This window comes from Periophthalmus magnuspinnatus, chromosome 11 (assembly GCF_009829125.3).
Source record: "Periophthalmus magnuspinnatus isolate fPerMag1 chromosome 11, fPerMag1.2.pri, whole genome shotgun sequence".
NCBI lineage: Eukaryota > Metazoa > Chordata > Actinopteri > Gobiiformes > Gobiidae > Periophthalmus > Periophthalmus magnuspinnatus.
In genome coordinates this window covers 23,104,772-23,116,719 of record NC_047136.2, presented here as the reverse complement: position 1 = coordinate 23,116,719, position 11,948 = coordinate 23,104,772, and the positions used below count along the sequence as shown (strand labels likewise).

Sequence of the window (11,948 nt, the reverse complement as noted above, 5' to 3'; positions counted from 1 at the left end):
TTCAGGTTCTTTTTAGTGTCAAATCTGTCCACTCTTTTACAGTAGCATATGCTTTTGCCTGTTATGTGACTGACACTAACTCCAAGCACTAAAAGCCTGTGTATTTATAAACTACTCCGTTTAAACAAGAGGATCAAAAGATGTAAAAAATGCTTGTTACAATGACACAATGATACAAAATGCTAATTATTTTTGTTCTGTCAAGTTTTTAAAAGTGTTCAGTTCTGTGGATGGACAGATGGTTCATGGGTAATTTCACTCACACTTCGTATTAAGACACTAAACTACATTGTGAAAGCGTCGTTCAAAACTCAAACTGAATCGGAAAATTAAAGGTTGAACAAAATTGTCATGTGTCCTGTCATTAGTCTACTCAACACTGCCTCCATGTGGACTGAGAGGGTTTGGACATGTACACAGGAGGGATAGTGAACATGGGGACACTTTTCAGGCATTTTTAGTTTTTGAGTAGATCTTTTCACAGTATGGCAGTTCTTCCATTTATTCAGTTACATTTTCTTAATAAATATACCTTGACAGATCTTCAATATATATATATATACATCTTCACAGATCTGACCTGTAACTTTGCCTGGTGGCATCGAGTCCCCTGCTTGTCTCCATGTAGACAGACAAGTTTATACCATATTGGCTAACATTATTGAGAAAGCAATAACGTCTCTTTAGAAACATGCAGATGGCAGCCCTTCCATGTGAAAAGTTACATAATGCGCCTTTAAATAAAGATCAAAGAGGAGCTTTATGTCGTCATGAATAGTCGTCCTGTTATAATCACTTACTGAATGAGAAAATGTTCAGTGTTATTTTGGGATATTTCTTTTATTCATTCAGCATATCAGCTGAGCTCCTCCACCGCCACACTACCCACCCATGCCCATCCGATCCGATGACACCAACCTCCTATCTCCCCCCAACAGGACAAGATCTGGGGGAACAGGGCCATCTCCGCTGCTGCCCCCACCCTCTAGAACTCCCAGCCCAAAAACACATCAGAGACTCATCCACACTCATCTTCCAAAAAGTTCTGAAAAAAAGATTCAGATATGAACAGGTGAGTTTCATCTGTTTCTTTCATTTGTGTTTTGTTTTGAACCATGTGAAGCGTCTTTGAGTGTCATGAAAAGTGCTACATACAAGTGTTATGTCGTATTATTATTTTATTGAGATCTATAGTGTCTATAATTTAGTAGAGGGTTTAGCGGGAAAATAATTATGGGTTTTGGTGTCAGTGCCATTATGTGGCCTAAAATATTACAGGTTATAGTAGTATTTTCTGTAATATAACACTCTAAAATGTGTAATAGTGACAGGTCTTGTAGTAAAAGTGCACTTGACGTGAGCTGAGAGGATGTAGACCAATAATTGAGTCTATGGTTAAACGTATTTACAAACAAGTTTAATGTAATAAATGTTTTATTTAAAATATTATAAAAGCATTATTTAATATTCTTAACTTTATGAATCATTTTAGTATTTGACAAAGAAACAGATTGGTTCCATCCGTCCAGCAAAAATATAGTTGTATTAATGCCGTTCTGTACAGTTATTAACCTGAGGCACTTAACGTCATGAAATATAATTATAATCAGTCTTTATGTATAGTACAAAAACACAACTGAAAAAGTGCAAAATCAGCAAATGGTTTTCAGTAAACTTATTTAAAAAGATAAAAATGAGCCTGAATCTGAAATCATTTGACACATTTAGGAAATCGCATCTTCATTTGTTTTTCTTGTTGAGGATTTTCATCAGGTTTTTGGACATGAAGTACGGTTTCTGTGTAGAGCCATCGTTCCTCTCCAGATCCTCCACTGGAACAAAAATGACACAAAAAAAGTTACAGATCAGATCTGTGCAGAGGCTCACAGTAACAATGCATGTTTTTTTTCCCAGGCAAAGAAATTACATTTCCATGTTAACAAGAAGTCTTTAAGAAATCCTTAGGATCAAATAAACAACACATGACACTTGTGCAGAAAACATCACTCTGGTCTGTTTAAAAACTTCAAAGAGCTTCAGTTTCTTCCAAGATTATTATCAAAGTTTCTTTTACTTTTTTCATGCAAATATGTATATGGTTTCCACTGCTCATAGTTTGATTATACTTAAAAAGGTGCCATGTTTTTAGTTTGAGACTCACAGAAGCAGAGGAAGAGCGTGTCGACACACATGTTGTAGACACTGAAGAAACCGTGAGCGATGAGGTAACTCCCAAACACCACCGTCTGAAAAAGGGTTAAAAACAAACGGGAAACACACAATCAGTAATGTAACTCAACCAGCTCTGGGCAGATTCATGTTTGCGTAGCCCTGAAGGTTAAATGTGACTCGTACTGAAGGAGAATTTGACTGTACATGTATTTACTGCACTTCTACATAACAGCTTTGGAGCCTTATACTTTTACTCTACTTTATTTCTACATGTTTTAGTCTATTCAAGCTTTGTTCTAATATTGTAGATAGCTGGCTACATTTCAGTAGTAGGAGTTTTTTATCTTTATTTTCAATTGCATATTTTCTTGTACTTTACACAAATGGTTCTGTTATGTTAATTCTCTTAAGCTCTATCATTGTTTCTTCACCAGAGAGTTGCCAACAATAATTTCATTTTTTGCTTGACTTCACAAAAGGTAATGTAGTATTGGTAAATGTTAGTGTGTTTGTAAGTGATAAGAGACAAATGTAAAATGTGAAATATGTCTAAGCATTAGGAAATAAAATGAGTCAAAACTCACAATGATGGGCATCCAGTAATAGTTGAGGCTTTCAGAGGGGAAGGAGGAGCCTGGCAAAGGGATTTGTCCCGAGAAGAAAAAGAAGGACAACACGCCTAAAAAGAAAACAGAAAGTTATAAAGATTTAAAAATAACTAATAGCTAAAGTTTACTCTGAACTATATATTAAACTTAAACTAATATTGACTCTCACCGACTCCTCCAACGACCAAGAGCTTCCCAAAGAACAGCAGCAAATCAGTGACTTTATCCAGCACCACCACCCTGAGAACAGACACGGATTAGAGGGCATCTAAGGAGTTAATCATTTTTGGTCATTTACAAAGTCAGTATGTCATTCTGAAGAGAACTCCTTAATGAAAAAAACAAAAAGAACATTTGTATATTTTGATTTTTAAACTGCCATAATATTGTCAATGTGTTCGAAACACATTGACGGTTTGAAGTTACAAACCTTTAAAAATGTATACATTTCTGGCCTTTGTTTCATGCTCACTAGTCTTTAGGCCTGTAGTGTTTTAAATCTAATGGGCATGTAAAAATGATCACAGTTCATACACATTTAGTGATGTGGATTATTACTGAAATCTAGATAATCTGAAAATAGCCAATAAATAATTTAAATATGAAATTCTAAGTATTAAAATCTAGTTGAGACGTGGCACTGACCTTATGATGTTTCTCATCAGCAGCATGAAGGCGTTTTTGGCAGAGACGCAGAAGTTTTTACCATAAATGGCAATCTGCCAAGATCAAACGAAGACTTAATTTCATTATATAATTCACAATAGAAAAACTCTGTATACTAAAAACACCCATACATCATCTGTAAATGTATGTAATAATTCTACCCATTTGTTTTTGTTTGTGTAGAGTAGAAAAACAGACATTTCTAATTTTGATCTGAAAACCAGCAGTTATGATTGGGGTGACTGCAGACACCCATTGAGATCAGTACAGAGACTTTCTGTAAAGAGCCCATATTATGCTACTTTCTTAACAATGACACACCCAGAGTTGTTTTACACTTGTTTAACACGCAAAGCCTGCATATTTAGGCTGTGCTCTTCTCTCAAACCGAAAACACTGTTTCCCCTTGTGATGTCATGTCATATACAGGAAGTGCTCTGTTTTTAATGACATTGCTAGGTGGAAATGAGCATTTTGAGTTTTGGAAATGTAGACAGAGTAATAATACTGGATCAAATATGTGTGAATGAAACAAAACACAACTCTAGGTGTGTTTCTGAGGTGGTAACAACATTATAACATGACTTAAAGCTCACAAGAGTCAACTTTGTATAATATAGGACCTTTAAAACTAACATGAGTAGATTCTCTGATACTGGTATTGTGTTCAGTCTTTTGCCCATCCAAAAAATATAATATTTAGATTTTAAGTGTAATTCTGAATTACAATACACCCACATACTGTGCCTGTACTGGTGATCTATAAACAATACGGTCTGATGTTTTATAAATACAAGTGATGTATGATGTGTGATTTCAGGTTCACCATGATGTAGGCGTTTCTGTTGAGAAACTTGATGAACTTCTCGAGGCACCAGAAGCAGCACTTCAGACAGCACAGGATGAACCGGGCGCACGAGTTTTGAGCCGCTAAAAAAACCAAACATAACTATGAAAAAATCAGAGTACATGTGCAGAAACATCTCATGTCATGTCCTGCTCACATCTGGTTTTGTGGTCAATGTATTCCAAGATGATTCTCACGATCTGCACCAGAGTCAAAATCAGGGCTCCGAACGCCAGTGAGCCCACATGATATCTGAAACAATATTACAACTAATATTAGTCCACTTAAATAAATAAATTATATAGTAAAAGTCACATTTTTATTCAGTTCAATTTCATTTATACAGTGCATTTAAAATACAACTTAAGCTGCCCAAGTACACATAAAATACAACACATAGGCAAAGAGCAATAAAACAGTAAAACACCAAGATATCATGTCACGCTAGAACCAAATGCCAGGTGGGTTTTTATACAGTGTTTTTCCACCTTCAAGACTTTACATCAAGGAACCACTCACCCATTCACACACGCATTCATACACCAGTGTACACAGACACTGGGGGTGAGGAGCGTTAAGTGTCTTGCCCAAGGACACAACAGCAGCATTCATCTGTGGGAGTTAGAATCCCAGTGCCAACCTTTCTTTGTTCAGTTTGCCTGATGTTAAATTTTACGATGCCAACTACTTGACTACACTGACTACTATTTATGCTAGTGCATCTCTATGGACAGTTTGCCAGCTTATAACAGAGATGGTAGATTTTACCAATAACATTTGATCCATGACATAAGATCTCAATGTCTAACAGGAAAACAAAAGTAGTATTCTGTTCAGAGTGCACATTGTAAACAACTCCAGCAGCCTTAAAATTTGAAAGAACAAAATATGAACTGAATGTGTGAATGTGTTTATACAGGTCTATTATCTAAACAGTTGTTGTGATTTGACAATCGTGCCAACTCAAATTGGTATTTTGATTAGATACAGTGCAGTTCCATAAAAACCCATGAATACAATAACAAAGTATATAGTCTTACCTGAGGGCCCGTATGAAGGAGCCGCAGACAGGGAACATGGGGATATCTGAGGGTTTATTGAAGGCCCAATAATACGACGCAAACGCCCCAGCCAGAGTGCACTGTCCCAGGGCAATCACAAAGTTCACACACCACAGAAAGGCCACGGCGTTGTAGATCTGCAGGTTAAACATGTTCTGCTGAAACAGGCCTTCATTGTTGTAATTGAAGAATATGCAGCTGGCAGAGGGGCATTCTGGGTATTCTGATGCATTGAATTTCTGTGGCAGACAAGAAAACAGAAAGCAGTGTTAGTGATTACGCAAGTGTTTATCAAACTATTGTCATCACAACTGATTTTGAGTGGACTACAGTTTTATCTTAATCCAGGTTTGTGTGGCACTTTACAGGCTCTTTAAGGGAAATGACACTCAAAGTTTTACCTGAGGGTCACATAGCTCAGAACCGTTGACCTTCTGGCATCCCTCCATCGTCGAGTTCAGAGCCACCACTTTGTAAATAGGAGCTCCTGAAGTGGCCAGATATCTGTGGACACTCACTCAGGAAATACACTTTTCTCACACTTCTTATTTTGGAATGACAAAACTGAAATGTTGTTTAGAGGAGAGTAGAGCCAAGTAGCTAAAACTTGTAACCAATAATTGTACCATTATAAAAAAAATACTATTATTCAAGGAAACGCACAAAGATTTGGTGAAAATGCTGGTCTAGTCTGGGTTTCAGGTGACATCACAACCTTCGAGTAGGTCAATAATATTTAATACAGATGGGGGCAGGTAAAATTAATATTACTAAAATGCACAATTCTTTTCACATATAGCGTGTTCTTCAGTCTATTCACAAATATAAATGATCAGGTTCAACATTTGTGAATTTACTTACATTAATATAATATATTATTACAAAAGTACAATGTAATCAATTGTAGAATCTGAAAACCACCAATATGTACAACAAATAATCAACTGAAGTGGTGGTCTTCAGATCCTATGTAATGTTCAGATGTCATACTTCCAGATGGGAGGGGGCCAGTTTTTCCTCTTAATTATATTGTAATTTGCCATGAAATAAATGTTAAACCTAATCATTTCTATTAGTGACTAGACCCAAGAGCTCACTGTTTTACAACATAAATCTGCATTTTAACAATATAAATTTTAGCCGTCCCCATCTGAATTAAATATTATTGTTGTGATGTCACCTGAAACCAACCAATACATTTACTCATATTTAAATGACTCTAAATTTCCATGTTTTCCAACCAGTCCAACACAAATCTATTCAAAATACCACCATTATTTCCTGGCAGTTTAAGTGTGATCCATCACTGTCCACCTGTGCTACTGCTATTATTAGACTTGAGTGATAAAGGATACAGGGCAGTGGCTCCCCAGTAGGCCACACACACCAGCAGCATGATGAAGGTGACCAGAGGGTAGACCAGAGAGGACATCATGTAACCCACCGCTCTGGGGAGGTAAACATATGACTGTGGTTAATATATTTAATTTTAAGTGCCTCGCTATGAAAAATAAACAAAACAAAACAGAATCTTCTTGAGTCAAAATTTTTATTTCTTTACTTTTTACCAGCTCGATCAGGGGTGGGCCAACTTTTTGACATACGGGCCACAATGGGTTCTAAAATTTGACAAGGGGGCCGGGGCAGGATATATATGTGTATATATTACATTAGGGATTTGGTCTGTAACATGTAGCAAAGCATGAATAGGCTCATTGCACACATTGTTTTTCAAATGCATTAATTAAATTAATAATGAATTTATTAAAGTTTTCAGTTAAATAAACACATCAGAAAAACTTTGAACAAGGTTTACCCTTATCTATTTTAATATACAGTAATTTGATCACGTTCGGCGGGGTGGATTAATAAACCCAAAGGTGTGGCCCCCGAGCCGGAGTTTGCCCATGGCTGAGCTAGATTATATAAGTGTTTTGTGAACATGTGAAAGCCCTGTCTTTTGTATGCTAGCAGAAGGCACAACAACTTCACCTGCTGGCACACTGGGGAGTAAAGCAGTTTAAATTTGGCTAAATACAATAGCTGCTAGGAGGTTTGGTTTGTTGAAATGTTTGGGCACTGGAGGCCGTACTTGCTGGACTCCTGGATGAGAGCGATAGCAATGAGGATCCTCTTTCTCAGAAAGATCAGGGTCAGGATTAGAATGACCTCCACAACAGAGATGATGATCACTGTGGGACATAAAATATGTTATCAACTGGAGCCACACGATTAACAGCTATGGAATCAAAATCACAATATGAATGGATGCTATTAGCAACAAGCACAATTTCCCCCCAAATATTGTGTCTTATTCTGCGTAAAAAGCTGCTAACCATAGTTTAAATCTCTACAAATATTACCTGAAATGTGATTCTAAATTAACTTAATTAATAGTTCAGTCTTTTTGCAAATTCTTCTTGTAAATTCTTCTGGACATGTGTTTTATTTTTATTTTTTTTTAAATATGGACATACAAATTACACTGGATTAGACTAATTCAATTTATTTTTGTAAAACCCAAATTCACAACAGCAATTAGCTTTTAGTGCTAAACAAGGTTAATGATTTAACCAACAGAAAGTCAGAAAACTTAACCAACATTTATAAAAAAAAACAGGCAAATGGATAACTGTCCCAGAACATCCCCTGTTCTTAGACCCTCCTTTTTGGCAAGGAAAAACTAGAAAAAAAAACATTAGGTAAAAGACAAACTTCAAGGAGAACCACAGCAAAGGAGAGATCCTCTCCCATGGGCTGAACCAGGACAGAACCAGGACTAAACCCATGACTAAATCAGGACTAAATCAGGACTAAATCGGGACTAAACCAGGACTAAACCATGACTAAACCATGACTAAATCAGGACTAAATCAGGACTAAACCGGGACTAAACCGGGACTAAACCAGGACTAAACCAGGGCGGGCAGGCTGCAGATGTGTCCGAGACTACCATCCATTTGCAGATTAAGTTAAAGAATTATTAAAACATAAATCTAATCTAATCACAATTGCAAAGCCTGTCAGAAAAATCATCATTGGATGTGTTTTTCCCAAATCGTGCTGTCCTGTTATCAACCAGTTACATAGAACCACTCTAACCCTAATCACTAACCGCTCCATCTGTGGTTTATGACACAGAACAAGGACCAACTTCCGCCATAAAATGAATGGCACTTGTCTTAAGATCAGTTTATTTACTTACAGCTGTTAATCTTTTTATTGTCACCGACATCGTGACGCAGGAGAAGTTAATTTACCTTAATTATAGGAGGAATGAACGCACTGTGCTATTGTCTATTCAAATCTGACTGTCCTTCTGTTGTAGGGAGTATTATAACCTCTGATGATGTAGGCCAGATCACAAGGACTGAGTCAGAGCCGTCCTTGATACAATTTCCCCAACAAATTAGTTTCAGATTCCCTGACAAAATCTTCAACATTGTTCAACATTGTATTTCCTGTTTGGAGATGTTGTTTTAAACTGTCAATTGATATATTGATATATTAGCCTCTGCTGTGCTGTTTGAGATCATGAGTAGAACCTGTTACAATGCATTTCCAACTTACAAAAGGCCAGCCATGTCTCCTGGACTTGCAGATAAACATTGAAGTTCGTGGTAAAGCCGACATCTGAGATGGAGGCTGACTGCTTCTTGTAGTTGTCGTATTCCCTGTAACAGTGCCATATCCCTAAAGGAACATTATGATACAGTTTTAGGTATTTCAGTGCTCCCATAAATGCATTTATTTTTGTTTATGTTCTAAGTCAGTGGCTCTTTAAACACTGGTAAACTTAATAAGACCTGGCTAACTAGATTCATTTAACTACACAGAACTTCTGATGAAAATAACTGGGGGCTGTAGGTTGGGTAGTTAGATCAGTCTTGGCCATACAACAAATTCATATGGTGTTTTCCATGTTTCCGTTAAAAGATGATTGATTTTTTTATTTTTATTTTTGTGTCATTGTTACATTTATGAGACATTACCATAAGCTCCAGTGCCCAAGACCCCGAAGATCAGGACCCAAACCATGACTGGGGCCGTGAACCTCAGCAGCAGCAGGAACAGCAGACTGGTCACCATGGCGATCAGCAAACCACTGAGACAGAGGAAGGATGACAAATTCTTCTTCTTCTTATTATTATTATTATTATTATTAATGAAGATTTCCATTTTGAGCTTGATAATGATTCATGAATTAATAGACTCCATTTAATTTTATTCAGTTTAAATCGATCATGATGTCTGAACGTACAATACAAAATATGATCAGCTCTATTAAAGGTGCACTGTGTAACTTTTCTGATGGAGGGTCCATTACCCGGTTGTCTCCATGGAAATTATTAGTTATTGATATGCCTGGAATGTTTCACAATATGGCATTAAACTAACCCACGTTCATGGAGACAAGCAGGCCACAAAAACCAAGTGACAAGTCAGATCTGTGGAAGGTGACCCTGCTCATAGTAAGAATGCATGTTTTAATGGCAATAAAAACACTTTTAATTGAAAGTTACTCGTACATTAATTTAGTCATCCTCATATTGCTGCTCTTAAAGAAAAACAATAGTTAGATTTTAAATTTATTATCCAGTGTAATTATAAAATAGATTAATCTAAATGTCCCTTGCTGGCAGCAGCTTTTAGTATTGTAATTAAAAGTTAGCACTGTACTCCCAACTACACATTAGACATTACTTATATGTATGTATCCGTATGCTCCAGCAGGTGGCAGCATATATATATATATATAAACTTACAGCAGAATCCAGGGCCAAGCAGAAGCAAAGTCCTCAAAGATCCGCACTCCGATGTCTTTGGCGTTAAAGCCCTTCACTACGTCACTGGTGAAGAAAAAAGGGCAAAACAGGAAACATCAGGCTTACAACAATCATAATCATGGGTTTCAGAATGATGAAAAATTATGACTGTTGTCACAGTGATAAACAATTCTGAAATCCAATAGTCTGTGATTAACCAAAACCTGCAAGTGGTTAACCAAGAACTACAAGAGGTGACAAACATCTACAGATGCACTAACAAAAAAAAGGTATACTTGTGATTCTCAAACTTTTAAAGCGATGTAATAAAAGAACTACTTGCCTTCCACAGTTTAGGCAATAATGAGGCAGAGGTGGGCAGAGACAATTACTTAATACTACTACAACTACTACTAATAATAATAATAGTAATAATAATAATAATAATAATAGTAATAATAAAAGTTTACTCTAGTAAATGTAACTGAGGAAATTATTGAAAAAATATTGATACTGAGCAGTGACATCATGCTGGGGGTGCTCTGCATGTATCTCTATGGAGGAATGTTCAGCAGATACCGAAATACAAAATGGACTTAAACACAATTTCAGGAGCCTGTGATCATAGTCACATTTGATGATCAACAAAAAGGTGAGAGTGACTAACTAAAAAACTGCCGGCTAATGCTAGTTAGCTTGTGACTGTAATTTTATATGAGAGTGGTTTAACAGCAGAAATCAGCTCACTTGTAGCAGCTCCAGCTAACTCTGTTTTAATACAATCTGAGTAGAAAGAACTAAAATCAGATTAAAGTCTAACTTGAGTAACAGAGCTTCAAACAGAGCAGTGTCTACAGTTAGCATCACACCCCCAGAGAATGTTGATGGCATCATTTGCAGAGTATCCATTTTCATAGATCTGAAGTCAGATTAAACACTAAACCACCACATCTCCAGGACAAATATTGGTCTAAACAAGACTAAGAACTCATTTAGAAACTATAATAAATTGAAATAATCTATTTCATGTTTGATGATCCACAAATTTGATCTGAATTTAAAGCCTTATTGTGGAACATTCCAGGTTATGTGCCCCTAGCATAGCAAGACAAACATGGCCACAATACTGAAAGCACTTCTAAAGCCCCGCTACACTGACAAGTATCAAATAAATAGAATAAGCAGATGGATGAAATGTTCCACAATAGGGCATTATCATGTAAAACATGGATAAATTGCATAAGTGATATATTTTCATATATTCCACCATAGGAGTCGATAGCACAGTTTGAGAATCACTGATCTAAAATTTTACCTATGCAAATAATACACACAAAGCATTTTCCTACAAAGGGACTAGAATCTACTTCACTGACCTTTGGCTGTAAATAGAAGAGACGTAATGCAGGTTTATGTTAATGTAAAATTACTATTAAAATAAAGTTATTATCATTTGTAAAGTTGATGAGGAGTCTTACCCAGTGCCATTTCTGATCAGATCAGCGGTATCGTTGATGGATGGGGGCAAACCTGGGATCTGATTGAAGAAGTTTGGGATATTATTGAGAGCGGTGACGTCGGGTAAACAACGACCGAGAACTGAAACAAGACAAGACATACATGGTACATGGTAAAAGCAAATGGTTTTATTTACTGAATATGACAGGTTAGGCTACTCATTTCTCTAAAACATAATTAAGTATTTTGTATTTTAAGATAATTAAGTATTAAGTATATTGAAGATTTTACAAAATATTTTGCTAGTCTTTTCTAGTAAGACTAGCATAACTAACATACATGACCATTCACACAGACAGTGGCTCCCTCT

The 11,948-nt window shown here is 36.4% G+C and overlaps 1 protein-coding gene across 1 annotated transcript in view; it reads right to left on the bottom strand.

The window, feature by feature from the left end:
• Positions 1 to 332: 332 nt before the first annotated feature.
• Positions 333 to 11,948, bottom strand: part of slc44a4 (solute carrier family 44 member 4) — a 30,468-nt gene continuing 18,852 nt past the window's right edge. Inside the window, exons 8-22 of the mRNA XM_033975129.2 lie at positions 11,599 to 11,719; positions 10,121 to 10,204; positions 9,347 to 9,459; positions 8,925 to 9,047; positions 7,447 to 7,546; positions 6,710 to 6,802; positions 5,756 to 5,858; positions 5,334 to 5,593; positions 4,451 to 4,545; positions 4,273 to 4,376; positions 3,426 to 3,499; positions 2,950 to 3,020; positions 2,757 to 2,851; positions 2,162 to 2,246; positions 333 to 1,832 (exon numbers count right to left, since the gene is read on the bottom strand). Coding sequence (XP_033831020.1) covers positions 1,741 to 1,832; positions 2,162 to 2,246; positions 2,757 to 2,851; positions 2,950 to 3,020; positions 3,426 to 3,499; positions 4,273 to 4,376; positions 4,451 to 4,545; positions 5,334 to 5,593; positions 5,756 to 5,858; positions 6,710 to 6,802; positions 7,447 to 7,546; positions 8,925 to 9,047; positions 9,347 to 9,459; positions 10,121 to 10,204; positions 11,599 to 11,719 — 1,613 coding nt within the window. The 3' untranslated portion in view covers positions 333 to 1,740. The remainder of the gene's footprint in view (positions 1,833 to 2,161; positions 2,247 to 2,756; positions 2,852 to 2,949; positions 3,021 to 3,425; positions 3,500 to 4,272; positions 4,377 to 4,450; positions 4,546 to 5,333; positions 5,594 to 5,755; positions 5,859 to 6,709; positions 6,803 to 7,446; positions 7,547 to 8,924; positions 9,048 to 9,346; positions 9,460 to 10,120; positions 10,205 to 11,598; positions 11,720 to 11,948) is intronic.